The 26,162-nt window shown below is 39.9% G+C and overlaps 2 protein-coding genes and 3 non-coding genes across 11 annotated transcripts in view; 1 reads left to right on the top strand and 4 right to left on the bottom strand.

The window, feature by feature from the left end:
* The window catches only part of cbx1a (chromobox homolog 1a (HP1 beta homolog Drosophila)), a 37,146-nt gene extending 33,583 nt beyond the window's left edge, over positions 1-3,563 (top strand). For all 6 annotated transcript variants that reach the window (XM_067571231.1, XM_067571232.1, XM_067571234.1 and 3 more), the window contains one exon: positions 1,215-3,563. In XM_067571231.1, the coding sequence (XP_067427332.1) occupies positions 1,215-1,365 (151 nt within the window). In that variant the 3' untranslated portion in view covers positions 1,366-3,563. The remainder of the gene's footprint in view (positions 1-1,214) is intronic.
* A 2,356-nt stretch (positions 3,564-5,919) lies between these two features.
* nfe2l1a (nfe2 like bZIP transcription factor 1a) lies at positions 5,920-25,594 on the bottom strand. 2 transcript variants are annotated; one of them, XM_067571230.1, is made up of 10 exons: positions 25,495-25,594; positions 23,682-23,733; positions 22,862-23,254; positions 22,594-22,758; positions 13,305-13,484; positions 11,131-11,199; positions 10,890-11,036; positions 10,564-10,735; positions 9,457-10,161; positions 5,920-9,305 (listed from the first exon to the last, which is right to left on the bottom strand). In XM_067571230.1, exons 3-10 carry the CDS (start codon positions 23,141-23,143, stop codon positions 8,296-8,298), a joined length of 2,730 nt encoding a protein of 909 aa, XP_067427331.1. In that variant the 5' UTR covers positions 23,144-23,254; positions 23,682-23,733; positions 25,495-25,594; the 3' UTR covers positions 5,920-8,295. The 2 variants fall into 2 exon arrangements, with proteins under 2 accessions (XP_067427331.1, XP_067427330.1); XM_067571229.1 differs by having other exon boundaries at positions 22,862-23,733.
* On the bottom strand, positions 14,869-14,941 carry trnav-uac (transfer RNA valine (anticodon UAC)). The gene has a single exon. It is a non-coding gene; the product is annotated as a tRNA-Val (tRNA).
* trnav-uac (transfer RNA valine (anticodon UAC)) lies at positions 15,463-15,535 on the bottom strand. Its single transcript has one exon. It is a non-coding gene; the product is annotated as a tRNA-Val (tRNA).
* Positions 16,138-16,210, bottom strand: trnav-uac (transfer RNA valine (anticodon UAC)). Its single transcript has one exon. It is a non-coding gene; the product is annotated as a tRNA-Val (tRNA).
* Positions 25,595-26,162: the final 568 nt, after the last annotated feature.

The raw sequence follows: 26,162 nt of genomic DNA, 5'->3' as shown, positions 1-26,162 counted from the left end.
ACTAAATAAATAAACACTTAACAACATTTAAGACCAGTCTACATATGAACTATTTCCTCTAATAGTGGCTGGGGCCTTTTACCTCAACTGCTGAAGGTACCAGGCCTTTATCTGAAGCAGGTTTATATTAGAGAGAGGACTTAATTCATAATTTTCTCTGTTTGATATGTATATTTGCACATATTAGTACAAAGCCTCCTTGTTTGCTGATCTGCTTCTGTTTGCCCTGTTCATTTTTTTGCTACTGCATTACTGGTAATGACAATAATCTGCGCCTGAGACTTTCGGTTAGCGCTCTGCTAACATGAATGGAGATAAAATGATTAAATCATACGGTTCTTTCCAAATGTCACTGGACTGAATTGATCAAATTCAGTCATTTCTGGGGTTGTGTGAGTTTTGTTACAGTAGTAAGGTAATGAGAGCTCATCAGGCTGCGCCTGCAGCGATGGCACTGTTAGTGGAGAGGGAGACCGCATCACGGAAGATGGAACTGCATGAGAGACCATGAACGTTTGTGTCAGAGTTTCGGTCTCGGTTTCAGAATTGTTACACCCCTACAAGTTATACAAAGAAGATTTCCAATAGAAGGTTAATTTAATGTATGCGTACATGGTTTTTTCTCAGGACACATTACTCTTTAATTTCTTTTTAAGTCATATAAGAGTTTTGAAGAACTTTGAGCTAAATAGTCTCTCTCTCTCTGGCACATTATAATAACATGTTGGCCATGAGTGTCAGAATAAAAAGTGTGCACTGTAGCTAAAAAAGTGAATCAGTGTGGGAATTGTTCAGCCACTGTTGTTGAATTTTTGGCTGTAGTACATTCATTTACTCTGCCTGCTACGTTGGCACAAAACCAAACGACAAGCTTGACAGGCTGATGAAATGGTGAAAGTGGCTTGTTAATTCATTCTTGTCATTTAAGAATTCCCACAGAACAACTTAGGATGGTTATCCTTGCTAATTTACTGGCTGAAACCTTCAGTTCCTGTTTATTGTAGGAGGAAAGAAGTGGCAAAGAGCCCATAGATTCACACTGTTCTCTCTCTTTACTCTTTATCCCTTGACCTCCCTCTGACTTGTTTCTCTCTTCCTCCTTTCTCTCTCCCCCTTTTCATCAATCCTCTCCCCGCTCTCTTCTCTCTCTGCCAAGTTTCTTCCTTTCTCCCTTTTCTTTCTTTTCCCTCCATACTCCTCTCTCCAATTAACAGGAAGAACTCAGACGAGGCCGACCTTGTGCCGGCCAAAGAGGCCAACGTCAAATGTCCCCAGGTGGTCATCTCTTTCTATGAGGAGCGCCTCACCTGGCACTCTTACCCCACGGAGGAGGAGGAGAAGAAGGAGGAGGAGAAAAAAGACTAGATGAGTGGAGGTGGAGGAGGAGGAGGTGCTAAGGGGAAAAGAAAGGAGGTGTGGAGGTGCAGGGCGGGAAATCAACTACACGCTGTTGTCCTATTTAGTTGACTCTAGCAGCCACTTTGGCAGCGAAAGCGGAGAAAATCCCAGAACGTTGGGAGTTAACTGCCAATCTTGCTGACGGAAGAAAAAAAGATGTTTGTTTTCCTGCCCTGGAAGGAGACACGCATCCTTTCCTCAAAAGACGCTCCCACCTGTATCTCGACTGAAAATGTAATGTTTTTAAAGAGGTAGGTTGACACTTTGTGTCTTTGATTTAATTTTGTTTCCCTCACCAAGAACGTGTCACTTGATGGGAACTGGTGCCTTTTTGTTCTGCTTGTATTCCTCTTTGTCGTCACAAGCTGAATATTGAACTGAATACAGTGAAATGATTGAAGTGTTTGTCTTCTACATTTGGTGACAAGTGCCTGGTGTTGGAAATAGAGGAATACAAATCAAGCTGTCAAGCTACCTCTTTAACATGTGCAGAGAGTCGGAGCCCTTCATTCATGTGTGAAGCAAGCTGAATGTTTGGCTGTGGCTGGCAAGTTTGTCTCTCCTCCCAAAAGTCCCGTTTTAAAAAATGTAGCTGGCTGAGAAGACGGTGAAAGTGGCCACTGAATTCTGGCGGATCGGAGAGGACAAACTTCCCTTCCTGCTTTGTCAAGATTCATTGGAGGGAACTTCTTTTGGAAGGGAACGCAGTTAGGTTGGGTATTAATGAAAGAATGGACAGAAACCATTCATCTCTTTCAGTATCTGTTCTCTTTGTGCCACCTGAGTTCTCATTATTGCTGACGTGACGCTGTTCTTCATTTGAAACTCTCAAACACCAAATGACTGTGCATTTCTCTCTGACATGGATAGACTGACAGGGAGGGGTTACAGACTGCAAGAAAAGACCTCCAGTTGTTGGCTTTGGCCTTATGTCTTACCAGCCAGTGTGGCGGCCAACCAGCCAGTGTTGACATGTCCTGCAGTTTTCCATAATTTCAGTCATGGATGATGATGCTGCCTGAGGCTTCCTTTTTTAATTTTTTTTTAAAATTTAATCTCTCTGTAGCTCTAGCTCTCTAAGTGCTGTATTTGATCACCTGTAGCTTTTCTGTGAATGTGAAACAATCTGCCGTATTTCCTTCCCAACACACTTCCTTATACTTATGAGGTGTGACACAATCATATGTTCTCTATATATGGACGTTGTACTCACCTGACTTAGTCTTGGTATTTTCTTGAAAACAAGTCAGGACCATTTTGACTACTTGACTAGCCCACAGTATCTGTTTAGCAGGAAGCCAAATAGTCACCTGTAGGGTTGCAAATAATGATTATTCTCATTATCAAGTAATGTCTTTTTTTTTTTTTTTCAATTAATAGTTTTGTCTATAAGGTGTTAAAAAAAAAGGCAAAATGTCCATCACATTTTCCCCATGTCCAAGTTGATGACATGAAATGTCTTTTCTTTTTTTTGTCTGACAAACAGTCCAAAACTCAAAAGATATGCAGTTTACACTGATATAAAACAAAGAAAAGCAGTAAATCCTCACGTTAGAGAAGCTGGAACCAGAGATTTTTTTTTTTTTTTTTTTTTTTTTTTGCTTAAAACTGATAGATCAATTATCAAAATGGCTGCTTATTTTCTGCCAATTGATTCATAGACTAATTGCTGCAGCTCTAGTCACCTGCCAACAGGGCTAGAGCCATAACTATGAACCATATGCACAGACAACAGGTGATTCCCTGGCAGCTGTGGCCGGGAAGACTCCTAAACTTCTCATGTCAGTTTTCAGTTTTATTAATATTTTCGGTGGAACTGAGGCTGGTTGGTTACCAAGTGGCTTGCAGAGTGTTCACACTTCACAGCTACACTAAAATCAGCATTTGCCTGATTGTAATTTTTCCACACTGCTATATCGAGTGCTAAAGAGTGGAAGTTCAGCTCCTGCCCGAAACAGCTGAGATGCCCTCTAACCTGTAGATGAGAGGGGCCATGTAAATTTTTTATGGAATCCTTCTGGGAATCTGATACAGGAGGTAATTATTTAGGCAGCATTTGTTTTTTTTAAAGAAACCTAAATTTATTGTCAACCAACAGATGGAATCTCTCACAATTTTGCTGCTATGACAGATATGTTTCTCTGGGAAATAAAAGATTATGTTCATTTCAGTGTAAACGTGCCCCAATTTAGCTACATTCACATATTGTTATAAGTGTGGGACTGATATGATTCCTTAACAAAAGTGTACTGTAGCTAAAATCAGTGTGGGAATTGACCGGCCATTGTGTGTAAATTTTTGGCTGTAATTTGTACATTTGCCTGCTCTGCCGCCATGTTGGCACGAGACCATCCAGCAAGCTTGACTGGCTGATGAAATGGTGAAAGTGGCTTGTTAATTCTTATACTCCTGCTACTTTGGCTGGTAGGGGGGGGGGGGGGGGGGGGTGTTTCCCGATGAGACTGTGGCTTTGTCACTCAGTAGGTACATGCCCTGTTAACACAACTGGGTTTTACTGCTAATGGAGGAGGTGATTGAAAGTGTGTTGAAAATGATCTTCATTTCCACTCCCTTGTTTTTAAACCTTCATGCACACCCTCAACCACTTGTGCATTTTGTAGGCTGTATTATTTTTAGCTTGCACCGGCCGGGCTACACTCAAGACATGATGATTCAGCACATTTGGAGTATTTCATGATTCCTCCTGGTTACAGACTGACACACGGTTAAAACAATGTTTTGATATTTGCAGTTTTTCATAGTAAATAGAACAGGATAGAAGTTTTGAATTCAGCATGATTAATGTGAACAATTCATATGAGGGGTATTTCTCTGATGTCTAATGTTTCCTATTATGTAATGTGATGAATGTAGCTCGGCTGTGCTTATTTCTGTGTATACTGTATTCAAGCTAGCATAATAGCTTCCTGTTACCAGACCCAGGTTAGCTAGTTCAAATCCATGTCTCTGAACTGTTTACTTTTGCTGTTGAAAATTTATTAGAGAACTGACCTTACAGAGAAAATATAAGCCTCAGCTGATGATAACCCCCAACACAGCAGCTGTGACATATTTACTCGTTCTTACAGAATGATTATTTTAATGAGTCTCAACCCTCAGTGACGTGTTATGGAAGACACAGTACAAGCTTAAAGCAGCAAGCTATATAAAACACAGGCTGGTTTTTAAACCACAGATTGTGTGTGCATATCAAAATCCCAGCCAGGTAATCCATACAGAAAGGCCAGACAATGAGCTGGAAAGACTTAAGCTGAGATGACCTCGGTGAAAATTTTGACCCAACTGTTGAGTCAATGTGGGAAATAATTTAAATCAACACAGTGGAAAATACCGTTTATAGTGTTTGAAGTCAAACCTCACACTGACCCTAATCAGTGACCCTTAAGATAACTGCTTGTTTTTGCTTGTGTTTTGATTTAATAGTTTCATACAATTAAATGTATTCAGATTAAGTAAACTTCCTAAAGAATTTTTTTTTTTTTTTAACTTCTGGCATTTGGGGCGTTCTTATTTCTTCACCATGTCCATCAGTATTAAGTGTGAGATATACTGACAAGCTTCTGTTACACTATTCACCATTGAAAGGAGGGGGTTGAATTAGCTGCACCTGGGTCTGCTAGTTAGCTTTTCTATCTCATCTCTGAAGCTTTTCTCTGTATTTAGCGGATTAGCTTGTGTTGTCCTGTTGCATGTTTATTGGTTTACCTTGCAAAGTCACTGTCATGGCTGTTCTACTTTTAATTGTCTGTTTTGGACAATAAAGTTGTTTCGTTTTCGTAAATAATTGTCTTTTGGTGTCTCAATCTCCTTTTTTAATGGCACACAATAGGAAAGGTTCAACTTCCACAGCTGCATGAGCTAAAATTAATGTTGGCCTTTATTTTGTTCTGCCATTGAGTCCTTATGTCTGTACCAACTTTCAAAACATGTTTTCACAACAAGTATGCCACAACATTGAGAAATCCTATTCATATTATTGCATATCAGTAACTAGAAATGTTCAATCACCAAGTGTTTGTATGTGAATCAAATGTATATTTAACTGTTTCAGAGAACTCGGGGATCCTAGAAAATGAAATGTTAAAGAAACATGTAACCTGTATTCTTTAAATTTGTAATTTCTATGATTTATTGTCAGTCTTTCAAACTCATCAGAATTCCTGTACTTCACAGTCTTGCTATAATTCTTGCATCATGCAAACATGAGCATTTGATTGTATTCATGCTGAATCATGTATAGTGTAGGTTTTAGGATGGACCTTGTACTGTTTATTGACTTTCTCTCTCCAAAGTATGGAAAGTGTGTAGCTGTTGCTGCTTTTCACTCCCAACTGACTGAGGAGAACTTTGGAAATAATCTCTGAAATAATTTGGGAGCTGAGACCAAGTCTGAATGTTTATGCAATACACGTATTCTTAATTGTAGGAATGAGTGTATTATTAATTTTAATAAGAGCACAATTATTAATTCTTAGACAATTGATGCACTTAACTCCATAATTTAACTGAGTGGTTTTTGACCTCTGTTTTTATTGGTCTATTTGATTTAAGATCCTTTCATTTACAAAAATCTTTTCATTTACAAAAAGCAAGGTCCCAAGTCCTTGAATACCAGCAAGCACGTTGGGAATCCACAAAATGTAAAAATTTAACAACCAATAAGAGCTTGTTCCATCAGTGGTAATGACAGACATGCAGGTTATTTAACATAAAAAGTTCACACTTTGTCTTCATAAATGAGAAAGACAGGTGGAGACATTTTCATTCCAATGATATCTGGAAAACACAGGCATATACATAAACTTGACTGTAAAATACGCACTGAAAACATGCAACAATTTCTTGCCTAAAAGTTATCTAACATTACAAGTTGTGTTTTTCAGTGATTTGACTACACGTGGGGAGAGTTTCCCTCTGATTGTGTTTATTCCTGAGAAATTTGTGAATACCACACCAGTTGCATGACTTTACCTAAACATAAGACATTCTACACTAAAATCTGGAATACTGCAAATTGGGGTAAAATTTGTATAGGTGTATGTTGTTCTTGGCATCAAGAGTTCAAACTGCTACTGTGTTTAATTTCTTTTAATAATGATTTAATCAGAATCTCTGTGGAGTTCTGTCTTACTCAGCTATGTGCACAGCCACCAGAGGGTGACATGCTAACTTCAAACAATTCACAAATCAGTCAGTCAGTTTGGACATTTGTAAGAATCCAGATTTACCTGTTTTAAAAGAACATGTCTTACTGTATAATTTTGTCCCATCAATCTTAAAACATTAAAAGCTTAACAACTTGACTTAGTTGTCTTATTTTTTGCCCATTTATTAAAGATCTGCTAATCAATTTAAGATTGACAGCAGGTTCCAATACTGTGTATTGAAATTTGGTAGAGGGTGGGGCTGACCTTTACCCTTTAGCTACATTTGGAACACAAATTTCTTACATCTTTTTGATGTTTTAAATGGACAACATTTTCACAGCTTCACAGACACATAAAACTATTGAAAATTACACTTAAAGGCACAGATAAAACCCACTGCTATCATGCTTTCAGACCACAAGAAAAAAATACATGCACCACTTATGGATAAAAAGAGCTATTCCACAATCAGTTTGTTGCAGTCTGCTCAGTGTTATTTAAACATCCATGAAGCCTTAAAAATCCCTAAGCAACAAGTGCCCTATCCAGCAAATCAAGCATATTATATTATCTATTTGTTCTTATTTTATTCTTATCAACTTTTCCTTTAAAGAGACAAAAAGCTTAGCTTATATACTGTCCCTGACACCTTCTAAATTGGTTTAGTGGTAGGAGGGGCACTCTGAAAAGAAGGGTCAATTTCCAGGACAACTGCCAGTCTACATACTTCATGTTATTCCAAGATGTCCAAGGAAGTGGCCAAGGTGGCAAATTTCCTCTCTTGCTATGATCTGAAAAGTTCTGCTGGAGATGGTGCCTAATGTCTTGGAGTTTTGGTGAATAGCAATGTTCATTTTGGCAAGAGGGTGGCATGTGGTTACTGCACCAATTGGAAACTGAACATACCCAGGTGTGATCCCCATGAACTCAAGTCTTTATCCTGCTGAAGTGTCTTTGAGTGAGACACCCCACTCCTACCAGATGATCTCCAAACTGCCATTATCACAACTTCCCTTCCTGTGTACCAGCAACCATTCCTTGCTGGCTCAGAGTCATTGTAGTGTCTGTTTGGCTTAGCTAACAGCAAGGATCCAGCCTGCTGTCAGTTTGTTGCCCAGTCTCTGAGGTGGCTGATGTAAGAGAAAGCAGGTTTTTACATAGGCACTGAACTAGCATTTTAGACTGTGGTCCCACTTCATCTATCTGTTGTTTTAATTCCACTACGTACTAACAGTCTAGAATGACCTCTGAGATGTTTGGGCTTAACAAGTGTTGTATTCAAGTCCTTTTTCAGTGTAGAAAATGCTTACAATGAAGAATGGAGAGCACCACATCCTGGAGTTGAAGTTTGAATCTTCAACATGATAATCACATCCTCTTTCAAATAATTCCTCTTTCTTCTGTCCTGATTTCCTCTGTCCAGACATCCTTCCATCAATCCATTAATCTATCAATTCCTTAAATAGAAAAATCCCTGCCCACGAAATCTGTTTTGGAGTTTGAGGATTTTGTAGTTCTTTGGAGACTCTGCACCTGCCATTGACACCAGATGCACAATTTCTGTGTTCCGTCATTCACCACTGCATCACTATTTTCTGCTTTTTTTTTTGTGGTTTTGATCACACACCTGTGTTGGAATAACACTATCTGTTAAGGGATCTCTTTATCCTCCCTACGTTTCCAAATGTCTAAAACATTTTGTGAAAATATTCCTGGCATCTCCTCATCCTCACTTTTTCTTGCCCCTCTGTTTCTTGCTGCTTTTTTCACCTGTCAGTGGCAGCTCTGCCCCTTGTTGGCGAGGAGCCACCATGACACTACCATTTGGCCCAAAATGAAGCATGTGCTCTGCAGTGTCCAGTGGCCTCCCCTCCTCGTCCCTCAGCCTGGAAAAGACTTCCCTGTACAACATACTCAGTCTACGTTTCATTTCCTGCAGATTCCTCAGGGCCTCCTGTTTCTCTCGGAGCAGCCGTGAACGGTGGCGCCTCAACCCTGATACATCCTCCTCCAGTCCCAGAAGCATGCCCAGTTTCCTCTGCCTGCAGTTCTGAGCAGCTATCTTGTTCTTTCCGCGGCGTCGTATGTCCCTGACCAGGGTAAGCTGCTCCTCATTGAGCTGGTAATTGGCCAGTAGCTCATTGAACTCCTCCACTGGCAGATTAACAATCAGCTCATTGGAGAAGGGAATCTTCAGGGCTTGTGCACGCCATTCATCCCGGCTCCACATTTTGCTCTCAGTGATGTGTCTGGAAGAGGAGCGGTGGTAAGGGTTGTTGTTATCATGTCGCAGGGAGGATTTGGTGTGTTTGGTGGTCATCTTGCCCAGGTGTACAGAGGAGGCAGACGACAAGGGCTGGTTGTAGGTGTGATCGTGGTCGATATGCTCCAGCCACGGAAAGGCATTGAACAGCTTGTGATCCCCATAGTTGGAAGGGAAGAGTTTGTTCATATCTTCAGAGTAGCCTCCCCCTACTGCCCCCATTTCCTCCTCTTCCTGCTCCTCCTGCTTTATTGTTACCTCCAATTCCATATCTGATCCAACTAACATGTCCTCAGCATCTTCGTCCTCGTCTTCAGAGAAGGGACTTCCCACAGCTGACACACAAGATGAAGAAGAGGTTGAGGAAGAGGAGGAGGAAGAGGAATACGAGGAGGCCTCAGAAGTGCATGGAGAAGCAGGGCTGTGGCTGAAGTCCAGAGAGAGACCAGAGTCTGAGTCTGCCTCATCCTCACCGTCTAGGAGAAGGGAACAAGGAAAGGTAATGGTAAGTTTTACTGATTTTAATAAGGACTTGAATTTAGCATTGGTGTGCTCTAATGAGGAAAGGTATATTCAGTATTTGCTTTTAGTAACTATAGAAATAAGTCTATTGCTCTTGTCAGTTACCTTGCTGATGTCTCCTTGGTTGACCCTGTGCTTCTGTCACCGCCATGCCAGAGTGGTTATCTTCTCTCTCTTCGTTGCTGGTGATTTTGTGGTTGAACTGGCTAGGTTCCTGATGGGATATTTCACGATCAAGATAGCCCTCTTCTTCCAGCCTGGCCGCCATCTCAGGACTGAATCCTTCTTCCAGGGCCAGGTCCAACAATCTGATCTCGTCCAGGATGGCAGCATCCTCTAAGAGGTCACTAAGTGGGCTAGGGAGACCATCTTCATCCTCAACATCCTCCTCCTCGTCAACCAGAAAGATGCCAGAAGGAGATTTTGAAAGGTTTTGGGCCATATCTTTCTCCTCCAGAGATGGGGAAGAGCTGGAAGGTGTTAAGTCACTCGACTGAAAGTTAACATCAAAACTAGCAAGGTTTTCAGGGCAGGGAGCATACCGTGAACACAGGCTGCTTTCCACGTTATCCACAGGATCTTCTGTTAGCAGATTCATGTTGAAGGTACTCGAGTTATTGTCTTCATTTAGTCCCATGGAGAAGTCTTCTGATGGATCCTCTGCAAACAGACGCATGTGGTCTGGAAGACTGTGCGTGGGATTTACATGGGAGTTTTTCAAAGTGTCTCTTGTGCTCAACGCTGAACTGTGGTCATCCAGCTCTGCACTGGGGGTAAGGGGAAGCAGGGCTGGCTCTACCTCTGAATGGCCTGGTGACCCCAACAAATAAAGAGAAAGAGCAGGTATTATGCGAAACGTCAAGAATTGTGGGATTTACCAAAGCTTTTGCTATGATAAGTCACGGACCCTTCCTATTCTTGACCTTGGAAACAGCCACTTGACAAAAATATTCTCAACACAAGGTCCTACTTAATTAATAAATTAACATGACCCTTATATGGAAATTTGGTAAGGTGATAACAACTAAACCATGTCCATAAGCAATTGCATTTGCTGAGGAAGCCCACGAGATGTGTTTAAAAGATTAGGAAACAACAGCTAAGTAGGACCTTGTGTTGAGAATTTTTTGTCAAGCGGCTGTTTCCAAGGTCAAGAATGAAACTGCTCTCCATGAATTCGTACACCAAATGTCAGTTTCTGAATTGAATTACCATGCTGCAGGGGAGCCACCATAAGAGGGACTTCCTGATCAGTCTCTGTTAAGCCGTTGTCATGGTTGTTAGAGTTTTGTTGCAGAGATTCAGGCCTAACACCGTTAAAGATCCTATATGGTCTTGAATCCAGGGCATGGTCAAATGATGTCATCATGTCAACATCTGTGTTCTAGAAAGGAAGGGTGCACAATTTATTTCAATCTATAGTATCTTAGCTTAGTCATTTCACATCAAGTAATTTTCTGATCCTGTTTCTAAACTCATTGACTCATCTAGTTCTGTTTTGCCAAATTTAATTGAATGTTGTTTCTTCTACAAATCACCTCAGGCTCCATGACAGCCAAAAGATCCAGCCAATGGAGCTCCAGGTCCAAGGAAGGGTTATCGGTTGGGATGGTGGGGGACAACTGGGGCTCCCTGCCTGGGAGCTGATGCTCTAGGTCTCCCCTTCTACCACCAACATCACATAACTGAGGGACAAGAAAGCAGAGGAAGCGCTCATTACAGTGAAATACATTACAAATGACGTTACAGTACTGATCAAGGTCATGGTGAGGGCAGTACCTGTTGTTCCTCTGAGAAGGGAAATGTTTCATCCAATAGCCTCAAACACTCCTGGAGGGAGAAAGAGGTCTGAAAACAGAAAGGGAGAAAGAGCAAGAATGACGAACAGGGGTTTATAGAGAAAAGAACTTTCACTTTATAGTTTTGATGCGCTGGCTGCCTTACCCAATGATATCCATGTGTTTTTAAAGATAGGCTCCCCTCAGATTTACCAATGTGTGATTTCCTACATTTCTTCAATAACCCCCAAGTGTGTTTTTTGTGCTGTATACTAGGTGTAAGTGATGAGAGCAATAATGATTGCTGATAAAATGACTTTTTCAGTTAAGAACAAGATGTCACCATCTTAGTTTAGCATTTGCTAATTATCACGGAACGCAAAGTACAGCTGAGGCTGATGGGTTTTGCCAGTATTTGGTCATAAACCAATGTATTGGATAAATCAAAATGTTGGCCTGTTAATGGCACTGACTTAAAGATCAGAGGGTCACCAAAGTTTTGGCTATTCACGAATGTCAAATTTCAGTGTGGCTAAAATGTTGTGGATTAAAAGAGGGGCTACTTGGCAACCTGGTCCATTTCTTGTCCCTGCTGGTGTAAAGGTTCAGTGATGATGGATCTAGAGTCTTTACTGTTTGATTTTAGCATTACAATCAGATTAAAACCAGTTGTGAATATTAGTGGTTGTCCAGGAGCCAGCACACTGACGGCACATCAGTCCTCTATGGAATGACCTTTTACCAAGAGACAGTCTGACCACATGTGGCACCATGAGAGTGACAACTTCTTAGAAAGCATACTTGGTTTTCATTTGTCAAAATTAACCTGTGCCTCTCTCTTCTTTCCCTCTCTCTCACATCAGTGGAGTTTCTCCAGTTTCATTTTAAGAAATATCTGTCTAGTCTTTCCATCTTTACTGGATCCTGTTCACAAATTAGACACTTCTGACCTCTGACCTGTAGTGCTATGTGGGAAAGGTGGTAAGCAGGCTTCTCTTTAGATCTGCCCGAAAAACAAGGAGCCCACTATGACATACTTGACCCATATTTGATATTTTTAAATGCTACTATGATAAACGTCAGAAGGTGAACTTCAATAAGTATCCACACTTACAGTTTTATTTCATCTTTAATGTGTCACACACACATGCATTTAGCATACCCTTGAGTGTAACAGGTACCTTAGAGTGCAGCTGCTCAAGTGTGTAACTCATGATTTCTGCTGAGCTGGCAGCAGTCAAGCATTTAAAGATGAAGCGTCCAGCTCTGATTCCAAGCATGACAGATGCTCTGATCACCTTGCCTAACACTCACACAAGTTTACATACAGTATGTATGTTAGGCAGGTTCTACTGATACAGGATTTTTTAAGGCTGATGGGAACTTTGGACTATAGCTGCAGTCAGTCGCTATTTACTGCTGAATCAAAATATCTCAACTTTTTCAGACTGTCACTCTTTGCAGTAAGCTAATGGTCCCTCACAACCTAGCCTTAAACAAATTTGGATAAACGTAATCATTAGATAGCTTCATATGATAAACAGGTGGCATTTTTTGATTCTTGCTTTTGCACAATATTCTTGTCTACATCACGCAAGGCTTCAGTATGCTTAAAACAAAGTGCTTGTCAAATTGTCTAAAAGCATCTGATTCCCCCTTTCCTACGCTTAATTTGGTCGGGGTGGTGTCAACAATTTTTGTAACTTTCTGAAACAGACAATCACGTCCAACTTTATGTAGCTGTTCTTGGAGAGACATTGGGGAAGTGGTGAGATGCAGAGGCTATGACAGCATGCCTTTAGATGTGTTAGGATGACACATTAAACAACCAAGTTCATTTTACAGGTGAATAACATGCAAAATTTGTGATATATTAATCATGCTTTCTGGGATTGACTTGTTTCACCAAACTACCACAAGGCTATAGCCCTGTGAGGCTCATCACAAATCATACCAAAGTTAACGGCATATCATCCAATAGTTTTATAATATTGTAATCCGGACCAACATTAACCTCCTTAGAGTCATGCGGCTTGTATGGCTCAAACTTCAAGTAATCAGTGTGTCTTCCAGTTTTTTCATTGTCTTCAGAAGCTAAAATTCATGAAATAGCCTTTTATAATAAATACATGCTAAAAATTTTTATTATTCTATCATATTCTTGCTATGTCTTACCTGGTCTACTTCATTTTGAGTCAGCTCTCTGTTGTTAGCATGTTGGTCAGAACCTTGTGGTCTTTCTCCGCCCTCTCCCCTCCAGTGACGTCTGTGCATCCTGGCCAGGTCTTCCTCCTCCTCTTCCTCTTCTCTGTCATCCATAGCAGCAATGTGATGAAGTACATTATGTGTTCCTTCCTGGTTGCACAGACAATAATGAATAACTTAGTACAGCCTATACGCTGCAGGCTCTCAAACTGCCCAAACACTCAGACATTGGTTCAACATATCATGTTCAGTACTGGACAGTCTCTCTGGAAAGGCCATCCCATTGACTTAAAACACTGGTTCTAATGTGTTTTGAACCTAGGACCTTCTGAGTGTAAAGCAGAAGTGATAACCACTACACTATAGAACCTTGTGTTTGATTCTAATTTGTTTCATAAATTTAAAGCAATATCTTTTTTTGGCTTCTTTGTGGAAACAAACAAGATGCAAGATGTTTCCCCCTTTTTCCAGTCTTTATGCTAGGCTAAGCTAAACATAAGCATATTTCCCAAAAAGTTAAACTTTTTTTCTCAATAAATATGGTTCCAGTGAGTAAGATCTGGATATCTACTTTTAAAATTGTGACAGTCAAGGCATCCTGTGGCCCACCATGCTTTGTTTAAACATCATACCTGGGATACGCCCTGTACCCATAATACATGAAGTCATAGTTCCACTGGGTTTCAAACGCAAGACCTTCTGCATATAAAGCAGACGTGATTACCTCCACACTATGGAACCTCACAACAAAAACTCCAATGTGTTTGATGGTCACAATATTTTGTCATAAATATCAAGCCATAACATATGCTAAAGGATCAATTATTTTATTAGTATTCAACAACTACTGCTCCCAAGAGGCGTGCTGTGTTGGATTTGATTGAGACTTGATTGTACAACACATTACACTTTAAGAAAGGAGAAAATGGGTTTTTCATATAAAAATATGTCAAATGCATCTTTTGGAAATATATGCTGATAGTAAGTACAATGATATGCCAAGAAACACAAGGTTACAACACAGCTAGTGAAGAGGTAATATATCACTAACCACTGGAGTAGTACAGTGTAGTACTTCCATATTACTAGGCTGTATGTACAGTATGTAAAGGCTCCTATTTTACCCAGAGACAGACAGCCAGACTCAGAATAGCTTTAACCTTCTCCTGACCTGGCTAGGGGCTTACAGACAAACCCAGAGACCCTCAGCAGCTGGCCAGCAAAGACATGTATGTGGCTTTGAACATACATGGGCCTAACGCGTACACATATCCCTGTCTTCACTATATGAGTGCAACTAAGAGCCCAATTTTTTTCTATCTGCAATAGTCTGTGAACACGACTAAGGCTGTAACCTCAGACTCAGGATAGATGATAGCTAATCAACCTCTCAGAGAGGAACTTACGTCTTGCTTTCCATGACAATTCTCTTTAATGGTTTTACATGGTATAGTGATATGGCTTAAGGCAAATGTGACCCAACAGACTTTAGTCTAATTTGAGATAGGCTATGGAGCCTGAGGACTTAAAGGATTGGTTCCACTGGGTTTTGAACCCAGGACCTTCTGCGTGTAAAGCAGACGTGATAACCTCTACACTATGGAACCTTGTATGCAGCCAGTAATGATGGTGTTTTCCAAAATGCAAAGCAAAATTTTCAGCATGCAAAATCATATTAAATAGATTAATATGATATGATTGATATGTATGCATGTATAATATGTACAACCTTAATATTTGGCTCTGACTCCAATACTCCCCATAAAGAAACACCAAACTCAGCAGGGTGTGGGGAGTGACAATAATAACTTTCCTCCTAGGCAAAGAGCCTATAGGTTGATGCTGGAGTAGGGCAGGAGCTTTTGAAATACTATGAGGATTCATGTTGCAGTGAGAGGAGTATGCCATAGCGGTAGACTCTAGTTGGCTGTCTGAATTAGCACGCAGGCTTTGCTTCATTAAACCCTATTCTTGGGGCATTCTATGAAATACCTTTACAATTATAGTTTTCTTGAATGGTTTTACATGGTAAAATGGTATGGCTTAAGGCAAATGTGACCCAGCAGACTTCCTCAAAGGATTAAACTTAAGATAAGCTCTACACCTTGAAGACGTAAAGTAAAAGTTGTGGTTCCACTGGGTTTTGAACCCAGGACCTTCTGCGTGTAAAGCAGATGTGATAACCTCTACACTATGGAACCTTATCTTTAGCTATTAATGATGCTGTACAAAAATGCAGAAAAAAAGTTCAGTCAGCCAAATGACATGGAATAGATTATATGTGAGTGTAGAATATGTAAATCATTGATATTTGGCATCAGTGCGTCTAAGATCTGACCCCATCACTCCGCACAAGGAAACACCAAGCTCTGCACAGCAGAGAGTGGGGAGTGATGGCAATAACTTTTCCCGTAGTGGTACATAGGCTGCAGCATAGCCACAAGCCACAGCATAGCCTTCAGGTGAGTGGGGTGGCAGCAGGCATGCAGCAAGATAGTGAGTGAACCACTGACTGTTTAAGTACACCGCCATGATTAAAAGTGCGCTTTGGATTTATGTTTCAGTGAGAGGAGTATGCCATGTGAGTGTAGCAGTAGACTCAAGTTGGCTGTCTGAACTAGCTTGCTGGCTTCGCTTCATTTAACCCTTATCTTGGAACATGATATTAAACATCCTTTCCAATGACAATTTTCTTCAGTGGGTGTACATGGTATAAAGATATGGCCTAAGGCAAATGTGACTGAACAGACTTCCTCAAAGGATAAACTTGATACAGGTTCTGCACCCTGTAGACATAAAGTGCTGGTTCCACTGGGTTTTGAACCCAGGACCTTCTGCGTGTAAAGCAGACGTGATAACCTCTACACTATGGAACCTTATATGCAACTGCTAATATCACTTTTCAAAAATTCAAAGAAAAAAGCTGAGTCAGCCAAATCACATGGAATAGATTATATGTGAATGTAGAATATGTAAAGCTTTGATATTTGGTGTCTAGGCTCTGACGCCATCACTCCCCACAAGAAAACACCCAGCTCAGCACAGCAGGGTGTGGGGAGTTATGATAACTTTCCTCCCAGCGGAACTTTGGGTCCGTCCCAATACATACACCTGCGGTATTTGCAAGTAGTCAAGTTAGATACTTGTGTGACGTACTTCCGGTAACTGCCACAGTGCCCAAGGGCCCATTAATACTGCAAGAGTTTGGAGGTTTATGGGACCTCATTGGGACACGCTTGTAAAAAATGACATCCCATCACTCACACAAATACAAAATACTGTATATGGCACAATCAAGCTCAGATGATTTGTTGAAGTAGGGGTAGGATCAACCATATTACACAGTCAGATGACAGTAAAAAAATCACATTCAAGAGCTGAGAGGGGAAATACAAAGCAGTTAAAGAGTTAGGCTATACTGAAGCATGAAGGTTTACTGTACATAAAAGAGACATAACACAATATTATTTTGAATGGTTTCTGTCTGATAACATTTTTTTAAGGATGGACCTTCTACGTGTAAAGCAGACATGAAAATCCTCTACACTATGGAACCACTTGGTACTCTATGAGAACACAGCTTTATAAATGTCAACAAAAATAAAAATTACTTGTGAAACTAAGAAAATGCCATTAAGGAAAAAAATATACTCAAAGGCAGCTAATCAACTGTCACTCACGGTATAAAAATGGATTGCATATCATTTAGTACAAATTCCCTTAAGCACTTTGTTACAGAAAGGACAATCCACACCAAGGTGGCTTTTGAAATCTGACAAAATTCTGAGATACCATCCTACTACTACATGGCCAGCATATGAGCCAAGCTATGGGTGCATTCAATGGTTTTAACGCACATCCTCTGACCTATCAGGTAACAGTCAACAAGCTCATGGAATGATCATTCTAAATACAGATGGGTTTTTTGTATGGTTGCAAGCTAGAGTACATCATTTTCTATAGTTCAACCTCTACCAATTTATTTTTGACAGAACCCTGTGAAATGACCTCTGCTTGGAACAAAATGTTTTTCAATGATAAATGTCCAATGTGTTATGCAGCTGATGGTGAGGAATCAGTCTACCTAGGATTACTTACCAAAAATATAACTTTTACATAATAATGTTATTATGCTTTGGTTGATTATTACACTGTGTACATTCTCACTTTCTTGTTATGTCATTTAATCTACCATTTGGCACAAGCAAGTTTTGCTGCTTTCTTCCTGCAACACTGCTGAATAAGGAAGCATAAGTTAGCGCCTCATGCATTTATGTAAGTTTGTTTACATGCATGCCTCTGCCTCTTTGCATTTGAGTGTGTGTGTGTGTGTGTGTGTGTGTGTGTGTGTGTGTGTGTGTGTGTGTGTGTGTGTGTGTGTGTGTGTGTGTGTGTGTGTGTGTTGATGCAGTAAACAAGAGGGATTGCAAAACTGAAAGATGTAAATGTGTGTCAGGACGCAATGGACCAGCGATCAGGTTTCAAAACAAGCCAGTCAGTCACAAGGCCAGGAGGAAGCTAATAAAGTGTTTTGTGTGTATGTGACTATATGTGTGTGTGTGTGTGTGTAAGCGTGCCATTTGATACACAAGGGGAATTCAAAAACACAGTTATATTCACTTTCAGTTTGAAGAAGAGAAGGTAGCAGATGGCATGTACTTAGGTCAAGTTTGTAGTGTGTGTGTGTGTGTGTGTGTGTGTGTGTGTGTGTGTGTGTGTGTGTGTGTGTGTGTGTGGCTGGCATGCAGACAGATATATAGACCTGCTGTAAAATGACACTGAGCTTCAGCTGTAGCTCCTGATAACACACTGAAATACTTCAATCCCAGCATGATCAGAGTTTTTCTCATTTCCTGTACTCACTCTTTCCTTTCCACTTTCCACTGTAGTGTATTTGAGTATATTGAATCGAGTACTTGTACTGTCTATAAGATGTCACAAAATAGTGGAAAATGCCAATTACAATTACAAAGCTGCATAATTTTCAATGAATTAACTAATTGTTTAGCTTCCTATTCAAAGTGGCAAATTGGAGGTGAATGGGAGTGAAGGAGAGTGTGACAACTAGCCAATATGAATACACATTTGAAAATTTGTTAAATCAGAGTGTGTCTATGTATTGTTAGAATCACATTAAAAGGGATACCAAAAGTAAAAAAAAAAAAAAAAACTTTTAAAAACATGGTGACAGAAGATAGCTTTTTTGAAAAAAAACTGAAATGATGATTTTGTAACAAAAAAGTCCACATATGTATCCAAAATATCCACATATTTGTGTTCAGGAGGAAAATAAACACACATATAGGATTATAAACTTGGCATGAAGCTCATCTTTAGTATATTCATTGTCAGAATAACCAATAAACTTCCAGCTATGATAAGGTGACTGCACATGACACGCCTCCCACCAATCTGATTTAGTTATAACATCTGAACACCACCTCTGAGTAATAAAAATATGTATTGACCCACATGTACATGTCACTACCTGCTTTACTGACATGTATGATATTGTTGACATATACAAAAAACTTCCAACAACCCTGATTGTGATTTTCTGTTGTGATTCAATGCCCGTGCTCATTTAAATCTTATTAGTAATTTTAGTATTTTTAAGCATCCACCTCTCATATAGACACACACACACACATACAGAGTTGTTCTCTTCTGCTTCTTCTGTTGCTCTGCTTGACACTAGAACCCTAATAAACTGCCACACATGACTCTGTCAGACACACACACACACACACACAGTGTGTGCATATCCTGACTGGACGTGTAGGCCAGTGTGAGGGCTATTTATACATTGTACAGTTTGTTTGTTAGCACCGGCTGCTGTGTTGTGTCTGAGTGTGTGTTGTGGAGTCTGTGGGCGTTTTATTTTAGGACACAATTCAGTTTGTGTGACCCTACATTTAAACGATTGAATTTGTTTTATTGGTTGCTGGTAAACGTGAAACTATAATGGAATATTTTTTCAGCTCTGCCATCTTCTTTGCATAGACCGGCAGAGAGGTTTACATGTACACAGTTCCAGTGTAAGACCTTAACGCTGCTGTATAAATCCTGCCTCAGTCTGTAGAAATGATTTCTGCTCCAGTTCGAACTGTGCCTCAGGGTCAGGAGTGGCCTCTTCTATAGCTATTTTAGACATGCCTTCATGCTTGATGAGCTCTACAGATTACAGTATTTTTAGTTTTAACATGTCTGTATCTGAAGTGAAAGATCTGTCAGTCTTCCATAATTAGGACAGCAGTCAGCCAGTCAGTCAGGTAATGTATGTGCTTCAATCTGTCTTATAGGCCAGAGCTTGACCAGACATGTCTGAGGTGTTGACATTGTTAAATGGAGCTCACAGCATACATGTAGGTTCAGGCAGGAACATGCAGTCAGTGGTGCCACCCAGATCAGCTGATCATCAGCTAATATCCCTTCCATATGTTATTTGACTTACACTAATTCATGCACTGTTGATTGAACTTATCCGCATTTGTACCAGTCATACTAGTTTTTGCCCTGCCCACTATGCTTTCTGACTCAGAAGCAAATCTGTTGGACCAAAATGCCAAAGTCACTTAGCTTAGTCTCACATTGCCAGACCTGTCTCTACCTTACCCACTGTTCTAACACACCTTTACAAAAACAGGGCTGTACTGCGGTGAGAGAGCACAGTTTTTTCTTAACTCAAGCATCTGCAAAGGTCTGCGTGATGTAAATTTGGTCATCTGCCTATGTTCGCTAGGGAGGTTTGCACCGTACATACAGAATGTACATACCAACAAACGTGTGTGAACATTCCATGTACACAGACATCCTAGTATTAAGAGAACTGTGTATATTGCCTATAAGTGTGCAGATGTGCCTAAATTTAAAAGGCCAGCCATGGAAACAGACTTAAAGCTGCACTAATCAATATTTCAATATTAACAATGTATTAATTGACTACCTGTAATGTGAAACTGGTCACTCATAGAGATGAACCAATACAGAATTATCACCAAACTCTGCAGTTCCCCTAGGCTCTATGGACTGTTTTAGTATCTTTCAGCTCATTGTTTTGGTTTTACTGCCCATAACTTACATTTCCAGCAGCAGCTGGCAGTCAGCTGCTTTCAGCAAAAAAGCTTTGATTAACCCACTATCTGCAGTAGCTGCCTGATGAAAGTTAGTGACTAGCTGGTGAACAGAGTGGAGGATTTAGCACTAAAGTGACAGATATTTTTCTCAGGTGTGGCGACCAAAACAGAGCTAAAAGGAGAGGAAATATTGGACTTTGATTCGTCAGGTGGATAGAAACGTGACTCTAAATGAATGATAATGTTGCTGTGCATCTGCTGAATGTGTAAAAAGGCAAATGACTGCTAAGAAGTTCACCATAAGAATTTTATAAGGTGATATGTGTTAGTGTTTTTAGCTTTTTCTGATGTCCCCAAGTGACCAGAAAAAAAAGATTAATGCTGCTTTCAGGATATTCTCACAGTTTTTCAAGTCTGTCTTAAAGCAATACTCACATGCCCATATGCATATAAACAATTATTGGTCGCTGAATGGTTTCTCTTGTCAATGCTGGCTGTGATGAAATCCCCTCCTAAGGGGATTCCAATGTAAGAAGCTACTATGAGGCTTCAGCAGACTGAGTTAGACAAATCAAGAGGGTATCTTGCAAAGTCACACTCTTTTTAGTTCAAAATTCCCTCTTTGTGTTACTATCCCTCAGCAAGAAAAAACTGTGGAAATGCAAAGAGGTAATTTTGCACTAACAAGAAACTCCAGACAGACTTAACACTAAATCTATCCTGTAAGTATATGAAATCAACCTGCAATAACCAGGATACCGAAGGTTGTTTATTTAAAAGGTGTATTCTCTTCCGCAGGGTGTTTCTACCATTTCAACTGTACCGACTGTATTCCCTCATTTTCCTTGTGAAGTCATCTAGGTTCGGTGGTGACTCATGTAACTATGACTCATATCTCACATGGCATTACACTCAGTTTAGTGGTAAGTCAAAAACAAAAACACCACTGATGACTATAATTAACATTAAGAAATAACTTATGTGTCTGTTCATTCCTGCATATACTGCTACTTTGGTGGTATTTTGGGTAGGTCAATAGTCTACAAACAAACTTTGTTAACAAGTTTCCGGTTTTGGACTGTACATGAGCTCTTGTAAAAATAAATAAAATAAAATAAAAAACACACATTGAAATCGGGTTTCTGCAACAGTAATCTTGTTGGGTTTTTTGTTTTTTGTGACATTCAGAAATGAAGTTACTGTAACTTAAACCTGCAATAACTGATTTTTTTGCCACTTGGAGTCAGCAGAAACAAGACAACATCTGACATATCACCTTTTTCACATATGACAAAATTGATGGCAAACATTTTTTCCACATCCAGTTAACAGAGTCTACAGAGGGTTTATCAGAGCTTTTTTGCTTAAAACATCTCCCTGCTGCTGCTGGAAACAAGGTTGATGGGATGGTTTCACAGTGTAGTGGTTATTGGCTTAACACACAGAAGGTCCTGGATTTGAGACCCAGGGAGCCACAACTAAAAGGTGTCAGTATACTTGAAATGAAGTGATTGTCAAAGAGAGTGTGAGGGAAAGTTTGACTCTGCAGCAGTAGTAAAACCCTTTACATGAACAAGGGCTTTTGCTCTAGATCCGACAGGGCTATGGCATGGACAAAGGTCAACAGAGACTGCTGATCTGACCTAACATAACCATGTCATCTCTGACCTAAAAACATAAGCTAACCACTTCTGCATAAACATACATATTTTTTAAGTGAAAACCAAAACTATATTGTAATTTTAACATACAGTATAACCCATAGCAGTTTGCTTGGTATGTTGCAACCCTTTTACAATAGTACTCAACCAAGCTAAGACGTGTAGGTTTTGACATTCAGACTTCAGCTTTGTTTCCTAAAAAATATTATACATTCTGAACATTTCACAAGGTTTCTATATTATCAATATGGCAGAGCTTTTTGTCCTGTTAGTGTATGAAGGCTTTCTTTGGGTCGTAGAATCTACAAGTCCAAGAAATTAGAATAGTTAAATTAAGAAGAATAGTTTAATGTTTTGGGAAATACACTTATTCGCTTTCTTGCCAAGAGTTGCATGAGAAGATTGTTACCACTCACATATCTGTAAGCTAAATAAGAAGCTAGGGTCTCAGGTAGACAAGAACATGCTAAAACAAAAACTCTAAATGTTCTAAAACACTCCGTGTGAATGAAACAGCTGTACCTCTTTATTATCATCATCCTCTTCTTCTTCAAGCATACCAAGTCCAGCTCTGGTCTCTGCAGGCGGGGCAGTTTGGTTTCTCTCTACCACAGCAGGAGCTCTCTCCACTGGCAGAGGATCTGGCTCCCGCTGGACCAGCCACGTCTCCAGCTCTGCATGAGGAACCTGAGAGAAGGGTATTAAACAGTTCAAAATTCAACATGTTTCTCTAACAAACTACAGGTCTTTTAGCCATGCTCTTCAGCTGGAGATAGACATGTTTCCATACCTGTAGTCTGTCCAGAGAGTGGACCCAGCCCAGCAGCCTTCGTGTCGTGAAGAACCCATCCAGATCCACACTCTTTGGGTGCAGGTCATGGCCGTCCTCCAGGCGATTACGGAGGTTGTGGAACTGCGTTTGGGTGAGTGCCCAGGTCGGACCCAGGATCATCTCGTGCAAGGATGGAGGCAGGTAGGGCTCCAGTCCCACGTCAACCCTCACTCCACACAGGCTGAGAAGGATGACCATCTGGATAAGACCCTCAGTGAAGTATTTCTTTAGGTACAGCATGTTCGGACAGCGTACAAAGAAGTCAGCAGTGTTCAGGTTTCAGCTTGGTCACCACCACAGTCTCTTTTGCTGAAGTGTCCTTGGTCACTAGAAAGTCTGTCAAGCACTAACCTGTATAATGAAGGAGAGGGGCAACAAAAAAAAAAGCAAAAATTCCCCCTCCCTTCAGGTCCAATGCAAAAATTCTCAAAAATGTCCTTGGTATTATGAAAATAACTCAGTTTGGAAATTACTTAGTTTTAAATACTATACTTTAAATTCTTTTTCTTTTTATATTAAATTATAATGCACAATTGCACTAGTAGAGAGTTGGGACTTTTTAACTTTTAATTATAAAAATGTTTTTGTAGAATAACCTCACTCCTCTCAGCAGATAATGTTCCCCCTAAATAAGTCACCATACAGTTCTACCCAACTGCTCTAATGAGCTACTCAGTGTCCAAGAGTAGAAGATGCTGGTTTTTAAAAGGAATTCTTATCAGGGTTGATTCTGATAAAAAAAATATTGAAACAAAGAGAAGAGTGTGACTGTTCTTACAGTCTCATCTACAACATGTTGATCCTCACAGAGACTCCACAAATCCTTCCTCCTGTGAATAAAGAGATCAGCTTACTTCAGAGCAGAGGACTAAAGGTGCACAAAAACAACGCAAGTTAGTGCAAGCAATTCATGATGTTAATGTTCTTTAATGTTTTGCACTAATTATACCTTTGCTTAAGGCTGCAATTAACAATTATGTTCATTATCAATTAATCTGACTAGTCTTCTCAATTAATTGATTAATTTTTTGGTTTATAAAATATAAAAAGAATACTGAAAATGTGCCTCACAATTTTCCATAGTGCAAGATGACACATCAAATGTCTTGTTTTGAACAACCAACAGTCCAGTCCACAACCAGTCCAGTATTTATTGCTAATATCACTACTTTTACTACAGCCTGATAACACTGCCACAGCTGTACTAAAGATAATAACGACATTTCAGTTATCAACAATAATCTTCCATTGTCACTGCAGCCTGACCTACAGAGAGGTAGAGGTTGGGAGGTTTGTGTCAGGAGATAAGGCAGACAGGAGAGATAGAGTCAGCCTGTATCTACACTCTAAGAAACTTCGACCTACTTCTAGAAAGGGGTTGGTAACCACCTGCCCATCCCTCAGTGCCTGGGTTACTCACTGCAGCCACATGATGTAATTGCCACTGTTTGCCTGGAAAAACCCTCTCCCTGTCTCCTCCCTCCCACTAGTCACTGGATATACTTTTCTTTTTTTGCTATTGTTTACAGAAGCTGCAGTGGAACAGCTGACTGTTACAGGAACTTGAGGACCAGAAACTTCTCAGCAAAAAATACACAGAATATTTTCTTTTAATATAGTTCAGTGTAGTGTATTATATCATCTTGCCTAACATATGGTCTTGTGATATTATCCTGTACTGTGCCAATGGGTCTTAATATTGCTGCATGGTAACACAGTCTGATGTAACATTAGGGTAGGAAAGTGACACAGGATGCATCTGTCAACAAAGAACATATGAGATATAAGAAGTAATTTATCCCAAAGGCAATTGGCTTGCTCAATTCATAAAGACTTAATTCTAACTCCTGTTGGTGTTGTTATGTGATGAATGTATGTTTTAACAAACATTAAGATGGGCAAAAACTATTTCCAGTATGGTGGACAATAAAGTTGTAGCCTATTCTATTTGTGTAAAACATTACGCCATATACACTAGTAGGATGCTGTTTTACATTATAATAAACTTGTCGAACCGCCTATTGTATTGTTTAGTAGTCTGTTATAGCATCTGGTCGAGTGTTATTACACTAAAATGCAATACCATGCTTTGCACTAACGTTAGGCTATTTTAATCCAATTGTCCAGCTGAATTTTCCATGTCATTGTCATTCTGCGGTGATTGTCATGTTTCCTGTTGTTTTTAAATCCTCGGGTTGCGTGTTAAAATGAAGGAAATCTAGTTATAGTCAGCGCAACAGGTTGAACAATGTTTGATCATTCGCTGATGCTGAACTGATAACACTACATTTATGACAGGGAAACTATTGGAGATATCACGCAACTGCTGTAACGTTTTGACCAAACAGTTTTATAACACGCACAGAAAACACAGCTGCTCACTACTGAAAGCGCAAACTCACTGGAAAACACAGAAACATTAGCCTACAGGGAAATCAGAGGAATAATAGGCTGTACTGATTCCACTGGCTATTACAAATCGATGGTATCTTAATCTAACAAATCACTATTAAGAGTTAAGTTTAAGTCACTTCTGAGCTTATGGGAGTTTTAAAGCATATTATAAGGATATAGGATCATATGTGTCTTACCAGAAGTGGTTGTTGAGTGTTCACAGCGCAGTGTGTCAGTATGTTTCAGTTGCTGTTTGACAGTCAGACTGCCCCAACTTCAGTTTCTGTTCTTGGCTGATCTGGAGGGTGGGGCTTTTTAAAAGCTGCACCCCTGATGACGTATGACCAACTCCTCCCTGGAAAAAAATACACCAGCTGTGTATGTGTGTTTGTGTGTTAGGGGGGCACTGTGTAAGTGTGTTTGGAGATGGTAATCTGTGTGAGGCTATATTTATTGATGTGTGTGCTGAGATGTACGTTATTGAACTACTGAGAGTGAAATACCAAACCAGCATTATTTTTTCATGATGTTTATGAATGATCCCAACATCTTTTCAAAGTCCTTGGATTTTTTTCCATAGAGAGCAAACTTGAAAGACGTTTTAACCATTGGCTAAGAGATGGTTACAAAATGTTTGACATACAGAAAAAAACAAACAAACCAAAAAAAACAAAAAGAAACATAGGCTACCATTTTTTGCTTCTCACTTCCTAAGTTACAGTAGGAAATATATCAAGTAAACATAACTTGGGGCACAACAGAAAACACAAAATGCAACTTTATTCTAAAAATCTTTAAAATAACAGGACATTTCAATAAAATATTGTATCACTCTATCCCTCTGATGAACTTATATAGGTCTAAC

Source organism: Thunnus thynnus, chromosome 17 (assembly GCF_963924715.1).
Source record: "Thunnus thynnus chromosome 17, fThuThy2.1, whole genome shotgun sequence".
In the NCBI taxonomy this organism is placed as follows: domain Eukaryota; kingdom Metazoa; phylum Chordata; class Actinopteri; order Scombriformes; family Scombridae; genus Thunnus; species Thunnus thynnus.
The sequence above is the reverse complement of the archived record's forward strand: the minus strand, read 5'-3'. Positions and strand labels throughout refer to the sequence as shown.